At 43.6% G+C, this 27,032-nt stretch overlaps 1 protein-coding gene across 1 annotated transcript in view; it reads right to left on the bottom strand.

Annotated features, from left to right (window-relative positions):
- Positions 1 to 27,032, bottom strand: part of LOC137366750 (pecanex-like protein 1) — a 329,693-nt gene that overhangs the window by 65,711 nt on the left and 236,950 nt on the right. Inside the window, exons 26-30 of the mRNA XM_068028407.1 lie at positions 26,439 to 26,695; positions 14,208 to 14,441; positions 11,652 to 11,755; positions 6,361 to 6,505; positions 1,299 to 1,529 (exon numbers count right to left, since the gene is read on the bottom strand). Of these exons, the coding sequence (XP_067884508.1) occupies positions 1,299 to 1,529; positions 6,361 to 6,505; positions 11,652 to 11,755; positions 14,208 to 14,441; positions 26,439 to 26,695 (971 nt within the window). The remainder of the gene's footprint in view (positions 1 to 1,298; positions 1,530 to 6,360; positions 6,506 to 11,651; positions 11,756 to 14,207; positions 14,442 to 26,438; positions 26,696 to 27,032) is intronic.

The raw sequence follows: 27,032 nt of genomic DNA on the forward strand, positions 1-27,032 counted from the left end.
GGAAATCGAAGTGAATTCCTAAGAGCTGTGGTACATTTTGGATTGGTCCCAGGAGAAGCGAACAAACTGCCAAAATCCTGTAACGTATAGGGGACATTTTGGGATGAAAGTAACAGTCAAACAGGAGTGTCTGTTGAGATTTAGTGTTCAAAGCACACAGTTTCATGTTCTGTAAGATTTTGAGTTTAAAGTATAAATGTTTCCAAATTGTAGTGTTAGGTTAGTAGTGTTTTGCTTTGTTTAACTCTTATATAATAATATTTTTGTTTAAAAATTGAAATCTTGTGGCATAATTCTTTCAGTAATAACTGTGAATTCGATTTTCTCTTTTTAAAAGTTAAAGGTCCCTAACGGGATCATAACACGATGAATATTAATAAAACAAATGCTACACCGAGGGGTGCTGATCTTGGAAGCAAGATGGGCCATAAATATGAGATAAGACAAGTAATAAATCCAATAGGGAGTTCGGGAGAAACTTCTTTACTCAGACAATGTGGAACTCACTGCCACACAGAGTAGTTGAAGCAAATAGTAAAGAAGCATTTAAGTAGAAGCTTGATAAGTACATGCTGGAGAAAGGAATAGAAGTTTATCTTAAAAGGGTTAGATGAACAAGGGTGGGAAAAAGCTCATGTGGAGCATAAACACCAGCGTCAAGCAGTTGGATCCGATTTATGGCTTCTAGTTTTGATCTCCCCCACATGTGGAAACATCTTCTCTACGTTTATCCTTCATAATTTTAAAGACCACAAAAAAGACGCATTTCTACAGCTCCTTTCATGACCGTAGGTCATCCCAAAGTGGTATACAGCCAATGACTTACTTTTGAAGTATAGTCACTATTGTAATGTAGGAAATGCGACAGCCAATTAGCACACAGCAAACTCCCACAAATAACGAGGAGATAATGACCAAATAATATGTTTTAGTGATGTTGTTTGAGGGATAAATATTGGCCAGGAAAACTCCCCTGCTCTTCTTTGAAATTGTGCTATGGAATCTTTTACGTCCACCTGAGAGGGCAGAGGGAGCCTCAGTTTAACAGTCCATCCGTGAAACTGCTCCTCCAATGGTGCAGTGCTCACTCCATACTGCACTGGAGTGTCAGACTGGATTATGAGCTCAAGTCTCTGGAGTGAGGTTTAAATTCATGACCTTATTACTCAGAGGTAAGTGTACTACCACTGAGCCACAGCGGACATCTATTAGGTCACCCTCAGCCTCCCCATTTCTAGAGAAAAGAACTCAGCCTGTTCGGTATATGTGGATGAGAAGTATATATTGACGGTAACTACCTTCACCACTTTAAAGCTGAGATAGCGTCGATGAAGCATAATTATCTTGTACTCATCAGCTCCATCATCAACCACATGCCTGAGCGCAAGCAGAGCCTCTGCATTTGACAGGATGGACTGGCGCCACAGCGGGTCTCCCTCATGACAGATGACCAGTGTCCGCTCGTGGCTGCTGATGGCCTCATACAGCATATCAGGATCCTCGTATTCATCAGATGAGGTGAAGTGGTCCTGGACATAGAAAAGACAATCGTAACAGATTCAACGGCACTCTGCATAATCGGAGAGACTTCTTGGGTCCGCAGTTTGAGAATGTGATGAGAACCTACTCCCCCAAGCCCCCACTGTGAAGCAGCTGCTGTGCTGAGCAGGTTTTATCAGCACTATATTCCATTCTCACTATAAAAACCAGGGTGCATTTCCTTTACCTCATGGCCTCTTCCCTCAATCAGCTCAACTGTTCTCTCTCTCTGTGATCCCAGCCTCTTTCTTTCTCTGTGACCTCAGTTCTTCCATCTCTGTGGCCTCAGCCTCTCTTTCTCTCTCTGTGATCCCAGTCTCTCTTTTTCTCTGTGACCCTAGCCTCTCTATCTCCCTGTGACCCCAGCCGCTCTTTCTCTCTCTGTGACTCCAGCCTCTCTTTCTCACTGTGATCCCAGCCGCTTTTTCTCTGTGTGATCCCAGTCTCTCTTTCTCTCCTTATGACCCCAGCCTCTCTTTCTCTGTGACCCCAGCCTCTCTTTCTCTGTGACCCCAGCCTCTCTTTCTCTGTGACCCCAGCCTCTCTTTCTCTGTGATCCCAGTCTCTCTTTCTCTGTGATCCCAGTCTCTCTTTCTCTCCTTATGACCCCAGCCTCTCTTTCTCTGTGACCCCAGCCTCTCTTTCTCTGTGACCCCAGCCTCTCTTTCTCTGTGACCCCAGCCTCTCTTTCTCTGTGACCCCAGCCTCTCTTTCTCTGTGATCCCAGTCTCTCTTTCTCTGTGATCCCAGTCTCTCTTTCTCTCCTTATGACCCCAGCCTCTCTTTCTCTGTGACCCCAGCCTCTCTTTCTCTGTGACCCCAGCCTCTCTTTCTCTGTGACCCCAGCCTCTCTTTCTCTGTGACCCCAGCCTCTCTTTCTCTGTGACCCCAGCCTCTCTTTCTCTCTGTGATCCCAGCCGCTTTTTCTCTCTGTGATCCCAGTCTCTCTTTCTCTCCTTATGACCCCAGTCTCTCTTTCTCTGTGACCCCAGCCTATCTTTCTCTGTGATCCCAGTCTCTCTTTCTCTCCTTATGACCCCAGTCTCTCTCTCCTACTGCATCCCTAGTTTCTTTCCTTGCAAGTCTGCTGTGTATCAGCCTTGCACAGTGTATTGTGTGTCAGCCTTCCCCCCCATAATTTTTACAATTATAATAGGAGAAAAAGGGTAGTCAGGAGCAATGTGGGCTCCTTGAAAACTGATAATGGTGATATTGTCCATGAAAATAAGGAAATGGTGGACAGGTTGAATAATTACTTTGCATCAGTACTTACAGTAGGGCAAGAGGTCAGCATGTCAGAAATCCCAAGGAAACTAATGTTGAATCATGGACAGGGACTCACTAAAATTAACATAAGCAAAATAACAGTAATGAAGAAAATAATGGCACTAAAGAGCAACAATTCCCCAGGACCAGATGTGTTCCATCCCAGAGTTTTAAAGTAAGTAGGTGAGAATATTGCAGGTGCCCTAAATATAATCTTGCAAAGCTCTCTCAATTTGGGAAGAGTTCCTTTAGATTGGGAAATTGTGCATGTCTCTCTGCTATATAAGAAACATGAGAGGGAAAAACCCAGGAATTATAGACCAGTTAGCCTAACATCTGTCGTTGTAAAATACTAGAGTCTATAATTAAGGATCGGGTGACTGAACAGCTTGAAAATTTTCACTTGATCAGAGAGAGCAGCATGGACTTGTAAAAGTCATGCCTGACGAACCTGATTGATTTTTTTTGAAGAGGTGACTAAAGTAGTGGGTATGGCAATATCTATGGTTTTTATTTATACAGTCTTTCAGAAGGCATTTGATAACGTTCCTAAGAAGAGACTGTTAGAGCTAAAGTTGAAGTCCATGGAATTGAAAGCAAATTAGTGACCTGGTTAGGTAAGTGGCTGAACGGAAGGAGTCAGAGAGTAGGGATAATAGGCAGGTACTCTAATTGGCAGGATGTGACTAGTGATGTCCCGCAAGAATATATTTTAGGGCCTCAACTATTCACTAATTTATTAATGACTGAGATGATGGGACAGAAATCTACATATCCAAGTTTGCTTATGACACAAAGATAGGCGGCATTGTAAGCAGTGTAGATGGAAGCATAACATTACGAAGAGATATTGGTAGATTAAATTAATGGGCAAAACTGTGGCAAATGGATTTCAATGTAGACAAATGTGAGGTCATCCACTTTGCACCAGAAAGGACTGAACAGGATTACTTTCTAAATGGTGAAAAACTAGAAACAGTGGAAGTCAGAGACTTGGGGTTCCAGGCACATAGATCATTAAAATGTCATGAACAGGTGAGAAAATATTCAAAAAGGCTAATGGAATGGAGGCCTTTCTATCTAGAGGACTAGAATACAAGAGGGAAGAAGCCATGTTTCAGCTTTGCAAAGCCCTGGTCGGACCACACCTGGAGGACTGAACGCCATTCTGGGTATCACTCCTTTGGAAGGATATGGAGGCACTCCTTGGAGGCATTGTTTACCAGAATGATACTTGGATGAGGAGAGATTGCACAAACTAGGGTTGTATTCCCTGGAATTTAGAAAGATAAGGGGTGATTTGATCAAGACATTAAGGGGAACTGATAGGGTAGATAGAGAGAAATTATTTCCGCTGGTTGGGAAAATTTAGGACTAGGCGACATAGTCTAAAAATTAGAGCCAAACCTTTCAGGAGTGAAATTAGTAAACACTTCTAAATGCAAAGGATGAAAGAAGTTTAGAAGTCTCTTTCACAAAGGGCAACTAATGCTAGATCAATTGCTAATTTTAAATCTAAGACTATTAGATTTTTGTTACCCAAAGGTATTAAGGGATAGGGGGAAAAGGTGGGTGTTCAGAGGTAGGTCGTAGATCAGCCATTATTTCATTGAATGGTGGAACAGGATCGAGGGGTTAAACGGCCTACTCCTGTTCCTATTTTCCTTTGCGCACAGTGTGTTAGCCTTGCACAGTGTGTAGCATACCAGTCGACTGTCCAATACTCTACTGCTGCTTTGATTTAATAAAGTCTTCTTCATTGGTGGATTACTGACAGTAGGTGGCACAGTGATCAGCAGCACGATTCCGAGTCATGATAGCAGCCTGTCTTGCTGCCCAGTGTTGTGCAGGTAATATCACTGAACAATGTTTGGATCCGAATACTTAAGCCCAAGGCATTACTTTGGCAAACATGGAACCTACAGATTAGATTCCTTCCACTGTATAAATCCACAAATCTGCTCTCAGGAGGCATAAACAGCTTTGGAATGCAAACAGGAAACCCTTGCTTGTTCCAATTAAATATCTGTGCAGTGTCTGTAGCTGATGCCAGACCCAGAGGGAATGGGTTTCCCCTTCCCCATGACATTGCCTGCTCGGGAAATTACCCTGCAGTCAACTTCACTTCAATCTTTAGGGTACGCTCGTATAACAGTCTATGTTACTGGACTAATCTGTGGGTTCAACTCCTGCCATGGTAGTTTGAGAGTTTGAATACAATTCTTTAAAAATCTGATGTGAAAAACAGTATCAGTAAAAGTGACCATGAAGCTGTCAGATTGTCACAAAAACCCAACTGCTTCACTTATATCCTTCAGGGAAGGAAACCTGATGTTTTTACCCAGAATGGGCCTATATGTGACTCCAATCCCATACGAACTTCCCTCTGAAGTGGCCTAATGAGCCCCTCAGTTGAATCAAAACTGTTACCAATGGTTCAAGAACACTCAACACCAGCTTCTCAGGGCAACTAGGGCTGGGAAATAAGTGCCAGTCTTGCCAGCAGTCCCCATATACTGAGAATGAATTTCAATAAATGATGAAACAAGTGATCTGGAGATCAAGGCCAACTGCACAGCCTCTGATTCTTTCCTACAGAGTGCACTCTGAGTTCTCCCCGAGACGACACTCTGACCCACACCAAAGGTGAGTTTCCACCATGGCTCCCGGTACAACATGAGGGGCTGTGATTTTGCAACGAAAAGAAGCTGAAGTGTAGCATGCTGACTGCGGGACCCTGCTCTTTTCTCATCGGCAGCACAGATGGAACAGGAGGTACTCGCTGCAGACCCTGTGCCTCCTGACACTGAGAGGGAGCACAAACAGTGGCCAGTTCTGTCCTAAAATACAGATAAGGGTTGGGGGAGGGGGCATACTTCTCTGTACATCATTGTACCCTGATGATGTTGTAAAAGGGGAGTCCCCTGACCCAGAAGTCAGGGTGCTCTGGCACCTCCCTCAGCAATGACCCCAGGGTGGCTGGGTGGAATAGAGATTGCAACGGCTGGACAGGAACAGTAAGTCATTCCCTGCCATTTTTGAGGTGTCAGTGCCCTGTTTCTGCCGGGTGGGAGCCCTAAGTATTTACTTCTAGAAGTGGGATTTAGCCAGGCTGTGCCGTGGCAAGTGGAGTCTCCCTCAATGGCCATGAGTTGGAGGTAAAGATGGACCTGCCGGTCCCGAGGCCTTCTCTCCAACAAGGATTTGTGTCCAAAGTGCTGCCTCCCTGAATAATATCGTCCCGTCTAGCAGGTCTGTCTGATAAATATTTTCGCTAATGCTTCAAATACTTTTTCCAAGGTTATGGGGAAAGATCAGGTGAGCAGGACTAACTGGATAGCTCTTTCAAAGAGCCAGCACAGGTATGATGGGCTCAATGGCACCTTCTGTGCTATTTCATTCTATGTTTCTAGTTCTATAAGCCTGTTAACCAAATTATGCTATCAGGCAACTCCTGTGGAGAATGTACTGTATTCACTACATCCCTGGGGCTTACTGACGTGCCTAGTCAATGTATCTCACCCTGATCAAGGAGCATCTGAACAGCAGATTTACCTGATGAAGCTTCAGGGACATTCGGATTCCTGGGGCAACGACCCTGTGAAGCAGGTCTATGTCTTCAAAGATCCATTCCTGCTTGGCAGTGAATCTGAAATCTCCTTTAAATAATGCGTGCAGCCCGTACAGAAATGATTCCAAGCTGCAAAGACATACACGTAGTTCAGTCCTGACAAGATCATTCTTATTAATGCGTACATGACAATACGCCCATCTCCTTGACAGTCAACTCCCAATAACTCAAGTGTTTATTTTGCACTAAAGAAAAATTGATTCACCGATAATTTGAATCAAGCAATGTAAATAACGCAGCAATCAGTACTTATTATCAGATCATTCCAATTAAACAACTTCAAATTAAGAGGAATAGACTGTAATCTCACTAGCCACTGCTTAAAATCAGAGCCAGGCCATTCAGCAGTGAAATCAGGAAGCACTTCCACACACAAAGGTTAGTGAATATCCGGAACTCTTGCCCCAATAGGCTGTGGATGCTGCGGAACAATTGAAAATTTCAAACTTCAGATTAATAGATTTTTGTTGGATAAGGGTATCAGGAGTTATGGAGCAAAGGCAGGTAAATGAAACTGAGGGACAGATCAGCCACGATCTAACTGAATGTTAGAATAGGCTCATGGGATTGAATGGCCACATCCTGTCCCTACAATCCTATGATCATCATTATCATTTTTACTGTGCCATTAAGGCAGTCATCCAAATCTGCCTTGAGCATTTGCCTCCAGCTCCTGCAATTGAGGCATTTCGTCTGCATCTGTTCTTACTGTGTTCCGCCAAGGTCCTCTGGGTCCACCTAAGGGGGTAGAAGGGGCCTCAGTTTAATGGCTCATTTGAAAGATAGCACCATCGACAGTGCAGGGCTCCTTCAGTACTGCAATGGGAGTATCAACCGGGATTACAGGGCTCAAGTCTCTGCAGTGGGACTTGAACCCACAACCTTCTGACTGAGGCGAAAGTGCTGCCCTCTGAGCCAGGGCTGACACTGCGCTTATCATCTTGGCTGAGCTCACTCCTGTATGGACCTTCTCTCAACTCATTAAACTCGTAAAAGAATCTGGACAAGAGACAGCTGGGAAAAAATAATCTAGTAAATGAGAAATAGAAGAAAGGAAAAGAGCTAGGAATGATTGTACTGCGTGTGGCATTTTTTTTAATCCTAGAAAATAAAAGACAGAGTATTTTCAAGGAATTATTCTTTCATGCACAAGGATAGCAGTATAAATTCAAACTAAAACAGCTGTCCTACTGTCATCTGAAAGCTACAGAAAATTACAAGGTCAACAAACAATCTGCCAGCATGCACAAAGGCACTGATGAACAAGTGATCTGAGCTAATCAAAGCAGTCACATTTCCCATAACAGGAACACAGACAATTTGTTTATCGGTGCTCTGATCAGTGGTCAAATTTGCTGAGATGCTGTGCAATGCCACCTAACTTATAACATTATTTATCTTAAACTTTTCATCCTCATGTTCAGATCTTTCCATTGCCTCACCCCTCCCTACCTCTGTAATCTCCTTCATCCCTACAACCCCTTCACCCATTCCCCACCACCACCCCCCCACACTGCCCCCCCCCACCCCGAGATTTCTGTGCTCCTCTAATTCTGGCCTCCTGTGCATTCCTGATTTTAATCACTCCATCATTGGTGTCATGCTTTCAATTGCCTGGGGCCTAAGCTCTGAATTTCCCTCCCTAAACCTCTCTACCTCGCTTTCCTCCTTTAAGATGCTCCTTAAAACCTAACTCTTTGGACCAAGCTTTTGGTCATCCACCCTAACATCTCCTGATGTGGCTCAGTGTCAAACTTTGTCTGATAATGTTCCTGTGAAACACTGTGGGGTAATTTTACGATGTTATAAAGGCACTGTATAAATACAAGTTGTTATTGTAGTACGTTTACTGCAGTTTTTGGACCTACCGCATGGATATTTTTGTGCAAATTATCTCGTGCTTAAACTGTTTATTTGGATTTGTCTGCTGGATAAGTAGTGTATGCAGTGGCTGTTCTCCCAATCACGTTCCTTACAAGCTGTACATACACAGTTAGGCACGTGGACGGCCATTTTATGCTTTGGGCTGGAAATCAAATGGTCAGACTCACTGGTCCCTATTTAATTACTGTGCAATGAAATAAGCCATTGGGCCCAATAAGCCACCTGTGATTTGACTTATTACATCTCAGGAGAGAGGACACTTATCACATAGAAAACTCTCTCTGAACCCTCAAAGGGGAAGGAAAGTCTCAGAGAATAAGGTTTGATTGAAAGTATTCCCTCATTTTATTGAAGAAAGGAACAGACTGAGGAGAATTTTGACTTAGTTTGTTTTTTAGAGATCACTTTGTTATAGGGTTGCCAACTCTCTTGGATTGTCCTGGAATTTAAGGTTAATCTCCCAGACACTCCTATGAGCAAACCCAGGAAGAAATCATCGGGAGAATTTCATCTTTCATTTCACTCCAGCCTCTGGCGAGATGCACATCAATCAGCAGGGCTGCAATGTGCCCAGGATGCAATGGAGCCCTGGCGCATGCACGCTCAAACAGGTAAAACCAGGTGCCGGATAGACTGTTCTAATGAAAGGTCACAGACCTGAAACGTTAACTCTGTTTCTCTCTCCACAGATACTGCCAGACCTGCTGAGTATTTCCAGCATTTTCTGTTTTTATTTATGATGGATGGAGCAGTTTCTAGACCACAGAGAATTGTGGGTATTGTAGCCACCATTATTGTCAGATTGCAGCCAGGATCAACACGCGGGGCAACCAATGGCAGGACGCTAGGAGTGGAGCAACTGAAGGCAGGAGAAGGCCATGCAATGAAACCTCCCAGAATACAGTCCAATCAGAGATGGTGACCCCCGGTGAATGTGATTGGCATGGAAACCAATTCCTATGCAGTTGTAATAAAAACAGAAAGTGTTGGAAATACTCACAGGTCTGGCAGCATCTGTGGAGAGAGAATCAAAAGTTAACATTTCAGGTCGATGACCTTTCATCAGAACTGTCTATCAATTGCGTGGTTTTACCGGTTTGAGCATGCATGCACCAGGCTCCAATGCATCAGAAAGGTAATCGACCCGAAACGTTAACACTGTTTCTCTCTCCGCAGATGCTGTCAGACCTGCTGAGTATTTCCAGCACTTTCTGTTTTTATTTCAGATTTCCAGCATTTGCAGATTTTGCTTTTATCCTATACAGTTGTGTAGTTTTATGGGATTCCGACAGTCCCAAACCAGCTGTCAGACTGGTTTGAAGTCCAGAGATTCACTGATTCCTATCGAGACTCACTGATCTGGGGGAAACTTTCCACTCTCTGCAAAAGAACTTAAGGCCATTTGTGTTCTTTGATATAATGAGGGATACTTTGAGTAAAAAATACTTCCCCGAGACTTTCCTTCTTTTACAAATTATTTAATTGCTAATTTATGTAATATTTACAATCAATCTTGTTCCATTGAGTATCTGATTACCACCGTCTGCAGTTAGCTTTATTCAGTTAATCCCATTCTTAACCTGATATTTGCTCACCTGTTTGCTTAGACTTATCTGTTTTTTGTTGGGAGTCTTTCCCTCATATCTACTTTGCTTGAATCTTGTTAACTTTATACTTTTGCTGTCTAGCTCTGTGATCACAGTCCGAAGTAAATAAACTGTAATGATTTACATTATTGCCTCAGCAACTGAAAGACCCGGATTATATTTGCTCTTAATCTTCTTTTCTCTAAAACCAATTTCAGCCTCTCTGTAAAAACTGACAGCCACAGCCCCTAGAATGACTCCACTCTGAACCTGTTCCAGAATATCCCACATGTGGCCACACCCATGGTTAAAATGACCTGTTTCAACTTGGAATCAAATACTCTTTGGAGCACCCCAATGTTGATTCACCTCACTGATAACAGTTTGATGAAATAAGTCAATAACCACAACTCATTTCCATTTCCATCTTTGCTCACTTTGTGAGGTATAAGTTTCATGATTTCTGGGCCGCAAAGTCCATCTGACATTGCTTAACTCATTCATTTATTTGTTTCGAATCTCTGAGTGCTATTTATATTCGTCACACGAACAACTTTGGTGTCAGCAGCAAGATCTATATTATCACAAGAACATCCCCCTTCATAAGATCTCAGTTCGAGTACGATATGTGGTACTGAGCTCCATGCAGTAGAAACAGTATTGAGGCTTTACAGAGGGTACAGCACAGATTCATTCGGATGCTGTCTGGTATGAAGAAATACAAATATGAAGAATGATTTTAGCAATTGGGGCTTCCTTCATTAGAATAATGCAGACTACAATATAATATGATGGAAGTATTTCAAATTATGAAAGAACAGGACAGGCTGGATAGAAGCACATTGTTTCCAGCAAAGGAGGGACCTTGAATGAGGAGCCATAGATACAAGATTAAATTTAAGAGATTTAGAACAGAGAACAAGAGAAACATTTTTACATAGAGTTGCGAGGCTGTGGAATTCACCTCCAGAGTTAGCAGTTGAGGCAGAAACTATGTCGACATTCAAGATTAGATTGGATGGATAGTTGGATAAAGTCACTTACATCCAAATAGTATGTTTCCATCCTCATCACCTATGTTTAATATCTGACAATTTTAATTTCAGTCGGGTTTTCTCCCATTAATTTCACGACAGGGCTCCGAGGAGGAGGGCAGGGTTGAGGGGAAATGGAGAAGGGAGAAGGGAAGGGGAGCGTGCGTTAAGAATGGGGGGGGGGGTGCAGGGAGGAGTGGCAGGGAGGGGATCAGGGCGATGGGAATGGGGGGATGGCGGGGGGTAGAATGGTGTGGAGGTCAAGAATGGGGGAGTCCCCGTTGGAGGCCCAGCAGATTATTACTAGCCAGTCAGCTGCTCTCCCACTTTGGGAGGAAACTGAAAACTTGTTAGATGGGAATGGGGTAGGGGAGGTGGGATGCGCTGAATAATTGGGCAGAGAGGGGCACACTGGCAACAAAGAAAAGCTTCCAACAGGCAAGGTGAGTCTGGTAGGGAGCACAGTGGGGGTGGGGAGAAATTCCACTAGGGAGCATTAGGGGACGGGTATCAACTATGATACAGGACACTGATTTACATTTATGAATGAGTCCGATGAGGGATTGGCAGGAAATGAAGCTGCTCCTTTGTAAGTGCTCCACTCAGATTAAGATCACCCCTGTAGAAGCTCACAGATTGTGACAAAGTTCGTATTTGTCACATGCACTGTACCGTTTTATAATCAGATTGGATACAACTGTGGCAGATTACCTGATGGACATGTTGTGTGTTGCCGTTCCTAAAGCTCTCCTACCAAGGATAGAGAGGCTGTAACAAAGAGTTACGAGTGAGGAATCTCCATCACTTCTCACAGGCTGTAACATAACACAGAATGGGGCAGCATTAAATGCAGCTCACAACCTGTACATGACAGCACAACCAGACACAGAATCATGCAACACAGAATGAGACCGTTCCCCCTGCAAAGGGCAGAGCCCTGCAAATTTTTCCTTTTCACGTATATATCCAAATCCTAAGTCGGTAACCAGAGGACACAAATTTAAGATAACTGGAAAAAGAACCAGAGGGTAGATGGGGAGAATTTTTCCATGTAGTGAGTTGGTATTATCTGGAATGCACTGTCTGAAAGGGTAGTGGAAACAGATTCAATAATAACTTTCAAAAGAAAATCAGATATATACCTGAAAAGGAGAAATTTGCAGATTTGTGGGTTAGGAGCTAGGGAGTGGGACTAAATGGACAGCTCTTTCAAAGAGTATGCATAGACACACTGGGCCGATCCAGATCACAACTCACTGCAATAGTAAAGAAATAAGTAAAAATAAAATTCATACAAGTGGAACAAGGCAAGTAGTAGGAAGAAAAATTAAGAGCAGGAAGAGGCCATTCAGCCCCTTGGGCACGTCCACTACTCTGATCTGTATCTTAACCCTCTTTCCCTTTCTTGGTTCCATAACCCTTAATATCCTTGCCCAATAAAAAATCTATCAATCTCAGTTTTGAAATTTTCAATTGACCTCCAACCTCAACAGCTTTATTGGGAGGTGAGTTCCAGATTTCCACTATCTTTTGTGTGAAGAAGTGCTTTCTGGCATCACCCCCGAATAGCCTAGCTCTAATTTTAAGATTACACCCCCTTGTACTAGGTTTCTCCACCAGAGGATAAAGCTTCACTCTATTTGCCCTATCAAATCCCTGAATCATCTTAAACACGTCAATTAGGTCACCTGTTAATCTTCTATAGTCAGGGAAATAAAAGCCTTCATAATTTAACTTAAATAAAAGCAAAATACTGCAGATGCTGGAAATCTGAAATAAAAACAAGAAATGTTGGAAATACTCAGCAGGTCTAGCAGCATCTGCAGATGTTAATGTTTCAGGTCAGTGACTCTTCATCAGAACTGATGCCAGTCTCTTCTCATACTATCACTTTGCTTCTCATATTTCTTTTTTCACTTCCTCTCTGCACTTTCTATATTCAGTCTGGTTCTTACTTTGTGTTATCAACCTGATAACTGTCACAGGCACCCGTTTTCTGCTTAATTCTTCGTCATCCAGGGAGCTCTGGCTTTGTTCATCTTACCTTTCCCCCTTGGTGGGAATGTATCTGAGCTGTACCCAATCTATCTCCTCTTTAAAGGCAGCCCATTGTTCCATTACAGTTTTGCCTGCCAATCTTTGATTCCAATATACCTGAACCAGATCCATTCTCACCTCACTGAAATTGGCCCTCCCCCAATTAATTATTTTTACTCTAGATTGCTCTTTGTTCTTTTCCACTGCTAACCTGAGCCTTATGATACTATGTTCACTGTCCCCTAAATGTTCCCTTATTGACACTCGATCCACTTATCTCACCTCATTCCCCAGAACCAGATCCAGCAATACCTCCTTCCTCATTGGACTAGAAACATACTAACATAGAAAATTCCCCTGAACACATTTTCGAAACTCCTCCCCCTCTCTGCCCTTTACACTATAACTATTCTAGTCTATATCAGGATAACTGAAGTCCCCAATTATAACTCTGCTATAGGTTTTGCACCTCTCTGCAATTTCCTTGCAAATTTCTGCCTCTATTTCTTTCCCACTAGTTGGTGGCCTGTAGAATACACCCTGTGGTGTAATGGTACCTCTGTTGTTTCTCAGCTTGAACCAAATAGATTTTGTCCTTGACCTCTCCAGCACTGTAAAATTATTCTTAATTAATACTGCCATCCCGCCTCCTTTCTTTCCTTCCCTATCTTTCCGGAACAACTTATATCCAGGAATATTTAGTACCTCGTCCTGTTCTTTTTTGAGCTGGAATTGAGCAGTTATAACTATCAGGAAAGACTGAACAGACTGGGGCTCTTTTCTCTAGAAAAGAGAAGGCTGAGAGGTGACCTGATAGATGTCTTTAAAACTATACGGTAGACATAGAAAAGATGTTTTCACATGTGGAAGCCACAAATATAAGAGTGTCACTAATAAATCCAATACGGAATTCAGGAGAAACCTCTTTGCCCAGAGTGTGGCGGAATGTGGAGCTCACTACCACATTAGGTGAACAGTATAGAGGCATTTAAGAGGAAGTATATGAGGAGGAAAGAAATAGAAGGGTATGCCAATACAGTGAGATGAAGAGGGGGGGGGGGAGGAAGCTTGTGTGATGCATACGAACTGGCATAGACCTGTTGGGCTGAATGGCCTGTTTCTATGCTGTACATTCCATGTATGACTATATGGAAACACTGGGAAATGAACACAATAATTAGGAATGAGATTACGGGAGGGTGAATTGAGAAAAATCATTTAATTGTGTACCTTTTTCCTTTTACTAGTGCAGTGCTGAATCCACTCCAAATAAGCATTACAGAAGCTGGCTCTTGAGATTCCCTTGAGGCAATGATCATAGTCTTCATCAATGTTCACATTAAAAACCCCTGGGTCCCTGTCGATGTAATTCCATGCTGTGCACGGATGCAGAGCTTCCTGTATGGATTCATTGCTTAACCAGTCTTCCAGTTTTGGAGAGCGAATCAAATAATATATTATGCTCTGCCGAGAGAAATCCATTAATACACAATCTCATCTTACTGTTGCAACAGATGCGCTCATTCATACCAGCTGATCTCAGTACAATTCTTTTCATTGACAATGATTCAAAGAAGACATTAAGGAATGACATGAATGCTACTTTTTAACCATTGCTGAACGTGGAATATGAAACAGGACCTCTTAAAGCATTTATATCAAGAAACAAAATTGCTTTAGCGAGAACTATTTTGCATTTATACAGCAATTTTAACATAGAGAGTCATCCCACATAAGGAAATGGGACTGCAAATCAATGAAGGAGATGTTAGGAGACATGACCAAATGCTTAGTAAATGGGTTTTTAAGGGAGGAGGGGGGAGGTGGAGAAGGGCAGGGCTTTAGCAAGTGAATTCAGAGTGTGGGGCTTATGCAAAAGAAAAGTATGTGAAAGTTTCTCATTTTTTTTCTGGTAGGTTTTATTGCAGGTCAGGGCAGAAGTAATTCAGAGCGAAGTAAACAAGTGCTCAGATGTAACAAAAACAAGAAATGCTGGAATCACTCAGCAGGTCTGGCAGCATCTGTGGAAAGAGAAGCAGAGTTAACGTTTCGGGTCAGTGACCCCTCTTCGGAACTGACAAATATTAGAAAAGTCACAGATTATAAGCAAGTGAGGTGGGGGTGGGGCAAGAGATAACAAAGGAGAAGGTGCAGATTGGACCTGGCCACATAGCTGACCAAAAGGTCACGGAGCAAAGGCAAACAATATGTTAATGGTGTGTTGAAAGACAAAGCATTAGTACAGATTAGGTGTGAATATACTGAATATTGAACAGCAGCAAGTGCAAACCTGAAAAAAAACCTGAAAAAAAGTGGGTAAGCAAACTGAACAAACTAAGATGAAATGAAATAAATGCAAAAAAAGATAGTAAAAAATGTAAAAAAGAATGTAAAAAAAAGGAAGAAAAAATAACTAAAAATGAAAGTAAAGTGGGGGGCTGTCATGCTCTGAAATTATTGAACTCAATGTTCAGTCCGGCAGGCTGTAGTGTGCCTAATCGGTAGATGAGATGCTGTTCCTCGAGCTTGCGTTGATGTTCACTGGAACACTGCAGCAATCCCAGGACAGAGATGTGAGCATGAGAGCAGGGGGGAGTGTTGAAATGGCAAGCAACCGGAAGCTCAGGGTCCTGCTTGCGGACTGAGCGGAGACATTCCGCAAAGCGGTCACCCAGTCTGCGCTTGGTCTCCCCAATGTAGAGGAGACCACACTGTGAGCAGCGAATACAGTATACTACATTGAAAGAAGTACAAGTAAATTGCTGCTTCACCTGAAAAGAGTGTTTGGGGCCTGGGATAGTGAGGAGAGAGGAGGTAAATGGGCAGGTATTACACCTCCTGCGATTGCAGGGGAAGGTGCCCTGGGACGGGGACGAGGTGGTGGGGGTAATGGAGGAGTGGACCAGGGTGTCGTGGAGGGAACGATCCCTTCGGAATGCTGACAGGGGAAGGGAGGGGAAGATGCGACTGGTAGTGGCATCACGCTGGAGGTGGCGAAAATGGCGGAGGATGATTCTTTGGATATGGAGGCTGGTGGGATGAAAAGTGAGGACAAGGGGAACCCTGTCACTGTTCTGGGAGGGAGGGGAAGGGGTGAGGGTAGAGGTGCGGGGAATGGGTCGGACACGGTTGAGGGCCCTGTCAACCACAGTGGGGGGAAATCCTCGGTTGAGGAAAAAGGAGGTCATATCAGAAGCACCGTCATGGAAGGTAGCATCATCAGAGCAGATGCGTCGGAGACGGAGAAACTGGGAGAATGGAATGGAGTCCTTACAGGAGGTAGGGTGTGAAGAAGTGTAGTCGAGGTAGCTGTGGGAGTCGGTGGGCTTATAATGGATATTGGTAGACAACCTATCCCCAGAGATGGAGACAGAGAAGTCGAGGAAGGGAAGGGAAGTGTCAGAGATGGACCATGTAAAGGTGAGAGAAGGGTGGAAATTGGAAGCAAAGTTGATAAAGTTTTCTAGTTCGGGGCGGGAGCAGGAAACGGCACCGATACAGTCATCAATGTACTGGAAAAAGAGTTGGGGGAGGGGGTCTGAGTAGGACTGGAACAAAGAATGCTCGACATATCCCACAAAAAGACAGGCATAACTAGGACCCATGCGGGTACCCATAGCGACACCTTTTACTTGAAGGAAGTGCGTGGAGTTGAAGGAGAAGTTGTTCAATGTGAGAACAAGTTCAGCCAGGCGGAGGAGGGTGGTGGTGGATGGGGACTGGTTGGGCCCCTGTTCCAGGAAGAAGCGGAGAGCCCTCAAACCATCCTGGTGGGGGATGGAGGTGTAGAGCGATTGGACGAAGTGCTCATCAGCACATGAAGTTCATTAAATTCAACTGCTTCCAAACTATTCCTGTGATTCATCAGAGTCCCCTCTAGTTTATCTGACCCTCCCTTTCTTGACAAATCACCTGTGTCCTGAGTTTATTGCCACTAGTCACTTGCTAGTTACGCTCATACATCTGTTTGTTGCAACAATGCCCCCCTCCATCTAGTTTCTACCACAACCACACCATTTCGCTGCAGTTTCTCATTACCAAGATCACACTTGTTAATCACTCCTGCCCTCTGATTTCACAATAATGGTGCCAGCCATGGCTCAGTGGTTAGTGCTCCCCCCTCTGGAACAGATGGTTATATGTTTAAGCCCCACTCCAGAGACTTGAGCACAAAATCTAGACTGAAATTGCAGTGCAGTACCACGGGAGTGCTGCACTGTCGGAAGTACCGTCTTTCAGATGAGACTTTAAATGGGGCCCCATTTGCCCTCTGGTCATCATCATATTACTGTTTGTGGGATCTTGCGTGCAAATTGGTTGCTTGTTACTCGACATTAAAACAGTGATTACATTTTTTAAAAAAAAGTATTTCATTAATTATAAGGCACTTTGGAATGCCCTGAGGTTGCAAGAGACGCTATATAAATTTAAGTCTTTCTTTTTATTCACAGCACAAAAATATCTGGACAGTTTACACCAGCAGGTAAACTCAGAGCCCTCCAATAACCAACACTCAAACAATCTTAACTCATCTGATGGCAGTTAATTCTCTGTCGTTGATCTTCTCCTCAGAGGGAAAAGTGTTCCAGAGATGGACATGGCCTGGGAGAACATTCCAGAGGTGTATAAGGTTTGCCTTTGTAAGTCTGTGCAGATCTCTTTGATTGACACAGAGTTCTACAATGCACAAGTGAAGTGTTGTCCTAATGATCAGGCAGCAGTCTGACAGTTTGTTGTGTCGACACAGAGTGGGTCCAGACAAGCAATCACCCAAAGGACAGGCTCTGAAAGAAGTGAGATTTAATTCCACTACTGTATACCAATATCAATTTCAACACCTAAAGAAATAAATTATTTGCATTTATATAGTGCCTTTCACAACCTGAGGATATCCCCAAGTTTGCTTACCAATGAAAGAGAGATAGTCGATTGACTTGCCGTAAACTGTATAAGAAATATGGGTTTTTATATATTTTAGGTACAGTACTTTATATCTGTGGTATGGGTTCTTTTAGTAAACAAAGAGTTAACTGCTAATAAACTGCAAATAAAGAGTTCTGAAGAAGGGTCACAGACCTGAAACGTTAACTCTGCTTCTCCCTCCACAGATGCTGCCAGACCTGCTGAGTATTTCCAGCATGTCTTGTTTTTATTTCAGATTTCCAGCATCGGCAGTATTTTGCTTTTAGTTAACTGCTGGGATGTGGAAAGCTGTTTGATTAGGTTAGGCGCGATGATTAGAGAAAACATGTTGGATGAAACTAGTTGCTTATAGAAACAAGGGGTTGAATTTAGTGCCGTAGGAATCGTGACTTGGCGAGCTTGAGCACCCCCCGCGCTACCCCCTGGGAGCGATCCTACGACACCAGGCCAATTAACTGTCCGGCATGGGGATCCCCGGCCCTTTAAAGATAGGGATCCTACCTCCAAGACTGCCAGCCAATCACAGGGTCGGCAGCTCAGCAGGATCGGGAGCACCACCGGGCGGGGTGGCCACTGCCGGTATTGCAAGAGAGTATTACGACCAGGTGAGAAGGGGTCTAGGGGCTCCCTCTCAGCCTTTGCCTGGTTTAACCGTAACAGGGTTTAATTTTAAAAACACCGTGTTTTAGCTCCCCCTTTGTGAATCCTTGTTCACTGCTTTCCAATTGTATGGCAAAGAAATCAATTCAGACAGGTTTTCTTAGATTTTAAAGAAGAAAGGTGGAAGTTTATTAATCTTAAACTCTAATCCGGTCACCGACTACGATATATGCGACGCGACCACGCGAGCATACATACGCGATAAACACACACGCAGATAGTGACAGAAACGTAGAAAACAATAAAGGGGAAAAGTTTGAGGCAATAGATGGGTTTCTATTTTACTGTTCTTTGAGTTTGTGGTGAAGCCTTTGGCTGCCGGTCAGACATGCAATTCGTTGGGGTCCAGTTCAGGCTTCAACTTGTTTTGAGGTCGGTGTCTTTTCTCTCTTGAGGTTTACGCGTCTTCTGTGAGTCTGGTGGCTTGGGAGAAAGCGGGAGAGAGAGAGAGAGAGAGAGAGAGAGGCTTTCTTGCTCCAGGTTCCAGTTCAAACAGCCTTCTTCTCTGTGACACAATTCAAAAAACCCCAGGTTGCCCAGCAGGTTAGTCATATGACTAGCTGGTTTGCCCACTTCTGTTTGTGGATTCTGCCATCTTAGCAGTCATCCTGGAAGGTGAGCGTCCTCACCTTCAATGTCTGGTGATCACAGCCCATTTTGGGTTAAGTGGACCAGGGAATCGTCCTTTGTCTCTTCAAGCACTGTCTGTTAGCATGCAAATGTTTTTCTAGCCAAGTGCATGGTGATATTTTTAAACAAGTCCTTTCTTCACTCTAGCAACAGTTTAAAATCAATGTTCATATGACAAAATTAATATGGCTCATTCTTGGCAGGTGGGGGTCTGCATGACACCAAGCCAGGCCCAGTGCTGGAGCCTGGACCCAAGGTAAGTGAGGTGGGGTCGCAGGGGCCAGACCGGCAGGCCCCAGCAAAGGGGGGTGGTCGGGGAGTGGGGTTCTGGGAGGTGCAGGTTTTCCCGGCGGGGGGCCCTCCATGGTCCACAGATTTCCTGCACAGGACGGACACCCCAAGCCCGCAGGGAGGCCTCCTCGTTTTACTGGCGATTTCCCCACATGGCTGTTAATAGGCCATTTAAGGGCCTCAATTGACTTCTGGGTAGGAAAGCCATCTTCGGCCTATCCTGCCTCCGACAAAACTGCTTTGCGATGGGGAGGTGATGGGCCTCCCCACCTCTGAACATGTCTCAAGGGGGCCCATAAAATTCAGCCCAAAGGTTGGGATATTGGAATAATTCAGGAAGATTTAATGGAAATCAGAACAGTTTAAAATAATTGTGTGTGTCTGAGGAATGTATAGTTCAACAATTAGAGACGGGAAGAAGACAGTCAAATGGTTATACTGTTCAAAGATCCCAATTGTGAAGGACAATGTAAGCCTTTAAGGTGTCTGCATGCTAACGTTGTCTACTGTAATCCAGGAGATGGCCACGATTCTGTGTGATGGTCTGCTGATGTAATTGTGAATGGGCTAATTGTACTAATTATGGTGTGAATGGTGAGAGTTAAAGTTAACTACTTTTTGTCGTTTGGTCGTACAGAACTTGAGTATTGCTGAAAAGAGACATTTTGTCGAAGCTTTTCATCATGCACACATCAGGACAATTCGCAAGAATACCAATGTAAGGGAAAGCAATAAATTTATACTATATGAGAAGAGAGTGCTGATTGGTTGGCAAGTGGACTCTGATTGGTAGAGGCATTGGCATGGGGAATGCACCAGTTGGTTCATTCCTCAGGGCAATGCCTTGACCAGAGTCAAGCTGGCTGGTTTAAATTTCAAACAAAGCTTGGCAGTTAACTGTCAATCAGAGTCCACTTGCCAACCAATCAGCACTCTCTTCTCATATAGTATAAATTTGTTGCTTTCCTTTACGTTGGTATTTTTTCAAATTGTCCTGATGAGTGCAAGATGAAAAGCTTCAACATAATGTCTTTGTTTTCAGCAATACCTAATTACTTTTACCAAATATGGTAGGAGAAATTATGGCAGGCAGCCATAAAGGCGGGGCTAAAGTGTGGCGAGTCGAAGAGACTTAGCAGTTGGCAGGAAAAAAGACAGAAGCGCAAGGGGAGAGCCAACTGTGTAACAGCCCCGACAAACAAATTTCTCTGCAACACCTGTGGAAGAGCCTGTCACTCTAGAATTGGCCTTTATAGCCACTCCAGGCGCTGCTCCACACACCACTGACCACCTCCAGGCACTTACCCATTGTCTCTCGAGATAAGGAGGCCAAAAGAAAGATTGGTAGGAGAAATCATAAACTGGTGGATCTTGTTTAAGCTGAAACACCTATTGTAGTGCTTGTCAACCTTATTTTCATACTGTGAGTAAACATTATGCTTTTGTATGATTAAATGTGTATGAACCTTCAGTAACTATAGAGTTAGCTTTAGAGGTTTGCAACTATTGGGAAATTACAGCTTGCTTAAAGCAAGGTTCGACAGTGTTACGTGTTCAGACAATGTGAATAAACAGAGAAACCAGATGACGCGGGTTAGGACAAGGTGTAAAATGAAGAGTGGAATTACAGAATCGTTACAGCACAGGAGGCCATTTGGCCCATCCTGTCTGCACTGGCCCACCGAAAGAGCAGTTTACCTAGTGCCACATCCTCGTCTTCTCCCCGTAGCCCTGCACATTCTTCCTTTTCAGTTAACAATCCAATTCCTCCTTGAATATCTCAATTGAACGTGCCTCCAACACACTCTCAGGCAGTGCATTCCAGATCCTAACCACTCGCTGTGTGAAGAAATTAGTCCTCATGCCGCTATTGCTTCTTTTGCCAATTACCTTAAATCTGTGCCTTGTTGTTCTTGATCCCTCCACCATTGGGAACAGTTTTTCCCTATCTACTCTGTCAAGAACCCTCATGATTTTGCATACCTCTATCAACTCTCCTCTCAACCTTCTCCTTCAAAGAAAACAGTCCCAATTTCTCTGATCTATTCATATAACTGAAGTTCCTCATCCCTGGAACCATTCTCCTGAGCCTTTTCTGCACTCTTTCCAATGCCTTCACATCTTTCCTAAAGTGCAGCACCCAGAATTGGACACAATACTCCAGTTGAGGCTGAACAGTGTTCTATACAAGTTTAACGTAACTTCCTTGCTCTTGTACTCTATGTCCCTCTTAATAAAGTCTAGGATGCTGTATGCTCTCTTAATCGCTCTCTCAACCTGTCCTGTCACCTTCAATAATTTATACACGTATACACCAGGTCCCTCTGCTCCTGCACCCTCTTTTGAATTACACCCTTTATTTTATATTATCTCTCCACGTTCATCCTACCAAAATGAATCACTTCACACTTCACTGCATTAAATTTCATCTGCCACTTGCCCACCCATTCCACCAACTTGTCTATGTCCTTCTGAAGTCCTATATTATCCTCTTCACAGTTCACAATTGTTCCAAGTTTCGTAACATCCACAAATTTTGAAATTGTGCCCTATACACCAGGTCATTAATATCTATCAGGAACAGCAAGGGTCCTAACATCAACCCTTGGGGAACTCCACTACAGACCTTCCTCCAGACCAAAAACATCCATTAACCACTACTCTCTGTTTCCTGTCATTTAGCTAATTTCATATCCAAGTTGCTATTGTCTGTTCCCTATGTACAAATAATGTGATTAGCCAGACTGCTGGGCCTGACTGAACATACAGAAACATAGGAAGATAGGAACAGGAGTAGGCCATTCAGCCCCTCAAGCCTGTCCCGCCATTCAACGAGATCATGGCTGATCTGCGGCCTAACTCCATATACCTGTCTTTGGCTCATATCCCTTAATATCTTTGCTTAACAAAAATCTATCTATCTCAGATTTAAAATTAACAACTGTTCTAGCTTCAACTGCTGTTTGCGGGTGAGAGTTCCAAACCTCTACCACCCTTTGCGTGAAGAAGTGCTTCCTAATATCTCTCCTGAACGGTCTGGCTCTAATTTTTAGACTATGCCCCCTAGTTTTAGAATCTCCAACCAGTGGAAATAGTTTATCTTTATGAAAATGTAGACTGCGGAAGGGGCTCCGTCATTAACAAGAAAACTAGTTATCAGGAACCAAAGAGAAAGCAACTAACAAACCCAAGACCAAAAAAGGAATGCATGAGACCAGAGACTGACCCACCAGAATATGCGATTAGAACTGTATAAAAATCCCTGCAGCCTGTCCGAGGTACTCTAGTTAGTACTGAACACCAGAAGAAGAGGAACAGAGGGGAGAACGTCACCTAGAGTCTGACAGTTTCAGGAAAGCAAGGACCCATGGACAGCCATTGCTCCTTGTCTGGTGTCAAGTATACTGTAATCAATTCTAGTTGATTAACTATATTTTGGCCGTTATCCCCGTCACCAAACTGGTTGTCTTGTCCGAACTAAAATAAAGAAAAAGGATATTTTTCTCACAACTGGGGTCACAGCCAATACCCAATATATGCAATCCATGAGGATCCTGTTTAAAAGGCATAATTAGATAAAATGTAGCAAACACTTTAGGATTGACACTAGAAACAATAGCCAACCTTGATTTCCAAGTGAAGTCCCCACCATTCGTACCATCCCCCTTAGCCCAGGCACCCACCTATATCGAGCAAATGGCATTGACAGTTTGCCATCACCTTCGGCATCAATTACAAAGACACTGCTTAAACCGTATTAAATGGGCCAACTATTTCAGGAAGTTCAACAGTTGTTTGCACCTCCTTGAAGTGTGATTACCTGTCATTAAGTCCTGTGGTGGTGTACTGTTGCTGTCACAGGCTTCATCTGAGCTATTCCCCATATCTAAAGCATTGCAAGAGGAAGTACAAGTGTGTTGAAAGGGGCGATCTCCCCTTCATTCCTTTGTAATAATGATTTCGACAAACTACTGAACTTTTAACGAAATCAACCCCTTACAACACATTCTCCCTCTATTGTCCTGTCAAATTTCATGGAACAAGCTGTGAAGAGTTTATGTGGATCGTTAATTAAGCTTCGCCAGTTTCAGATCCAGTGAAACCTGGTGGGTTGTAAAAATATTCAATTAAACTTCAACTAGTGTCAAAAGAGAATAATACCTAAATCGCTGGCATCTCAGAATTATATAAATGTAAAATGTTTCTGTTGCATTCTTGGCACAAGTCAGTTCCTACAATGCTCCTTGATGGGATCTTGTTCCGTATCGCCAGATTATGAAGCACAAATAACCAGTTGGAGCAACAGGACAATTTAGAGCTCCCTGTTTTACAATATATAAAATTCCAAATTTAAATATTTAATAAGGCTGTTTAGTTATTGCGGTATGAGAGATAGCACTGGAGCAGAGTGGGAAGTGAAGAGACAAGAGTGGAAGCAGGGAAATTGCACTGGGGACTGCATTGGGAAAATGGATTGTGTTGGACACCATCAGAGCAGTGAGAAGCCCAGAGTTAGGGTTGGCAACTCTGTATTTCTGGAGGTGTCATCAAATGACCAACCAATGCCAACTGTCCTAGCCCCAGGCTCTCACAAATGGTTGTCTGACACGTCCATTCTCATGGTGGCCCACCCCCACACTCCTGCTACAGGTCACCCAACACGCTCATCTCACCCTTGCAGTGCCCCTGCCACCCCACCACACTTTCAAGCATTGGTCCACAATCCTGGAGGCTTTGCAACACTACCAACAGTCAGTGTAGGCTCAGTTGCTACAGGCAGTTCTGGAGAGCTTTGGCCAGGTCACCAGAGGGATTTTCCCTCCACCCAAATAAAATTTAAACCCAAACCCTGACATATCCATCGTCACAACTGGCGTTCCAACAGCCAATCAGAAAGTGAACAGACTCTTCGTTACCCGATTGGATGATTCTTAGTTGTCAATCAAGCAACCTTCTTCTCAATCTCCAACATTTATATAACTACCAAACAAAAATGTTCAATGAAAACTTTTAAAAATGCAAATTTTTAACATCCCTATATATTTACTCCTGGGTTTTTCTCACAGCAGTGTCCTGGAGGTTAGTCTTCAATTCCTGGAGACTTTGCAACACTACCAACAGTCAGTGTAGACTCAGTTGCTCCAGGCAGTTCTGGAGAGCTTTGGCTAGGCCACCAGAGGGATTGTCCCTCCACCCAAATAACATCTAAACCCAAACACATCTCCATCATGGTTTCCTCTACTCCCAGTTATTGTCCAAACAAGACTTCAGTTAAATAAAAGAAAAATACTGCAGATGCTGGAAATCTGAAACAAAAACAAAAAATGCTGGAAGTACTCAGCAGGTCTGGCAGCATCTGTGGAGAGAGAAGCAGAGTTAACGTTTCAGGTCAGTGACCTTTTATCAGAACTAGCAAAAGGTTAGAAATGTAATAGGTCTAAAGCAAACAAAGTGGCGGTGGGGCAAGAGGTAACAAAAGTGAAGGTGTTGATAGGACAGGGTCACAGAGAATAGTTGAACAGAAGGTCATGGAGCAAAGGCAAACGGTATGTTAATGGTTGAAATTATTGAACTCAATGTTCAATCCGGCAGGCTGTAGGGTGGAAAGCGCTTCTGATATGTCTTCCTTTTTCCTCAACTGAGGATTCCCCCCCACTGTGGTTGACAGGGCCCTTAACCGTGTCCGGCCCATTTCCCACACCTCTACCCTCACCCCTCCCCCTCCCTCCCAGAACCGTGACAGGGATCCCCTTGTCCTCACTTTCCACCCCACCAGCCTCCACTTGCAGAGGATCATCCTCCGCCATTTCCGCCACGTCCAGCGTGATGCCACTATCAAATGCATCTTCCCCTCCCCTGTCAGCAGTCCAAAAGGATCGTTCCCTCCGTGACACCCTGGTCCACTCCTCCTTTAGGCCCACCACCTCGTCCCCTTCCCACGGCACCTTCCCATGCAATCGCAGGTGGTCAAATACCTGCACTTTTACCTCCTCTCTCCTCACTATCCAAGGCCCCAAACACTCCTTTCAGGTGAAGCAGCGATTTACTTGTACTTCTTTCAATGTAGTATACTGTATTTGCTGCTCACAATGTGGTCTCCTCTACATTGAGGACACCAAACGCAGATTGGGTGACCGCTTTGTGGAATACCTCCGCTCAGTCCGAAAGCATGACCCCGAGCTTCCGGTTGCTGGCCATTTCAACACTCCCCCCTGCTCTCATGCCCACATATCTGTCCTTGGATTGCTGCAGTGTTCCAGTGAACATCAACGCAAGCTCGAGGAACAGCATCTCATTTAGCGATTAGGCACGCTACAGCCTGATGGACTGAACATTGAGTTCAATAATTTCAGAGCCTGACGGGCCCCCCCTTTTTATTTCAGTTATTTTTTTTCTTTTTATTTTATTTTAGTTTGTTTCATCATTCATTTTTCTTACCATGTGCCTGCTCATCGTTTTTTTCATGTTTGTGCTTTGGGCCAGGGCTGTTAATTTTTTTGTCCATTAACAACCTCTCTGCACTAACACTTTATCTTTCAACACACCATTAACATACTGTTTGCTCCATGAACTTCTGGTCAATTATTCTCTGTGAGCCGGTCCTATAAACACCTTCACTTTTGTGATCTCTTGCCCCACCCCCACTTTATTTGCTTAAAACCTATTACATTTCTAACCTTTGCCAGTTCTGATGAAGGGTCACTGACCTGAAACGTTAACTCTGCTTCTCTCTCCACAGATGCTGCCAGACCTGCTGAGTATTTCCAGCATTTCTTGTTTTTATTTAAGGCTTCAGTTAAAGCTGAATTGCAGTCTGATTCTTGCTGTTTTATTGTAGTTGGCAGTTCCGACAGGCTGTAGGAGGAAGAGATCTAAAAAAAAACGGTAGGAGGTGGAGGCAAAAAACCTATTTATGAAACAAAATAACATATTAGAAACTTACTGGCATACTACTACCTTTACGTAATAGGTGATAAGCATCTTTCTCAGGTCAAACATCTGCAGCATGCACGCTGCGTTGTTGTCACTGATGCTGTAGCCTTCCAGCACGTATTTTGATGACGTAACTTCCCAGGCTAGCCAGCGCTGCGTAAAGGCTGCATTAAATGACAACATATGAGGCAAATGCCCCGGCTCGCAGCAACAGCAGCAGCCCTCATCATCCTCGACCCCCTCTGTTATTGCTTCAACCTCCCTCTGCTGACAGTATGTACCTGAAAAGAAATATAAAACAAGCTAAGTCACCTCAAAAATAATCAGTTACCAGACATAATACAATATGTACCGTACGATATATCCCATACAACGTGTAATACATTACATCTTGCATAATATGTACCAGACAATATATCCCAGATAATATATTCCAAATATGCACTGTAAAATAAATCCTATATAATATGTAACCATACGATATATACCGAACAATATATAGCCTACAATTTATAGCATACAATATAACCCGTAAAATATGTCGTGTGCAATGTTTCCTGTACAATGTATTCCTGGACAAAATGCACTGTACGATACACACCGGACAATACAAAGAAC

The sequence above is a fragment of the Heterodontus francisci genome, chromosome 3 (genome assembly GCF_036365525.1).
Source record: "Heterodontus francisci isolate sHetFra1 chromosome 3, sHetFra1.hap1, whole genome shotgun sequence".
NCBI classification, from domain to species: Eukaryota; Metazoa; Chordata; class Chondrichthyes; order Heterodontiformes; family Heterodontidae; genus Heterodontus; species Heterodontus francisci.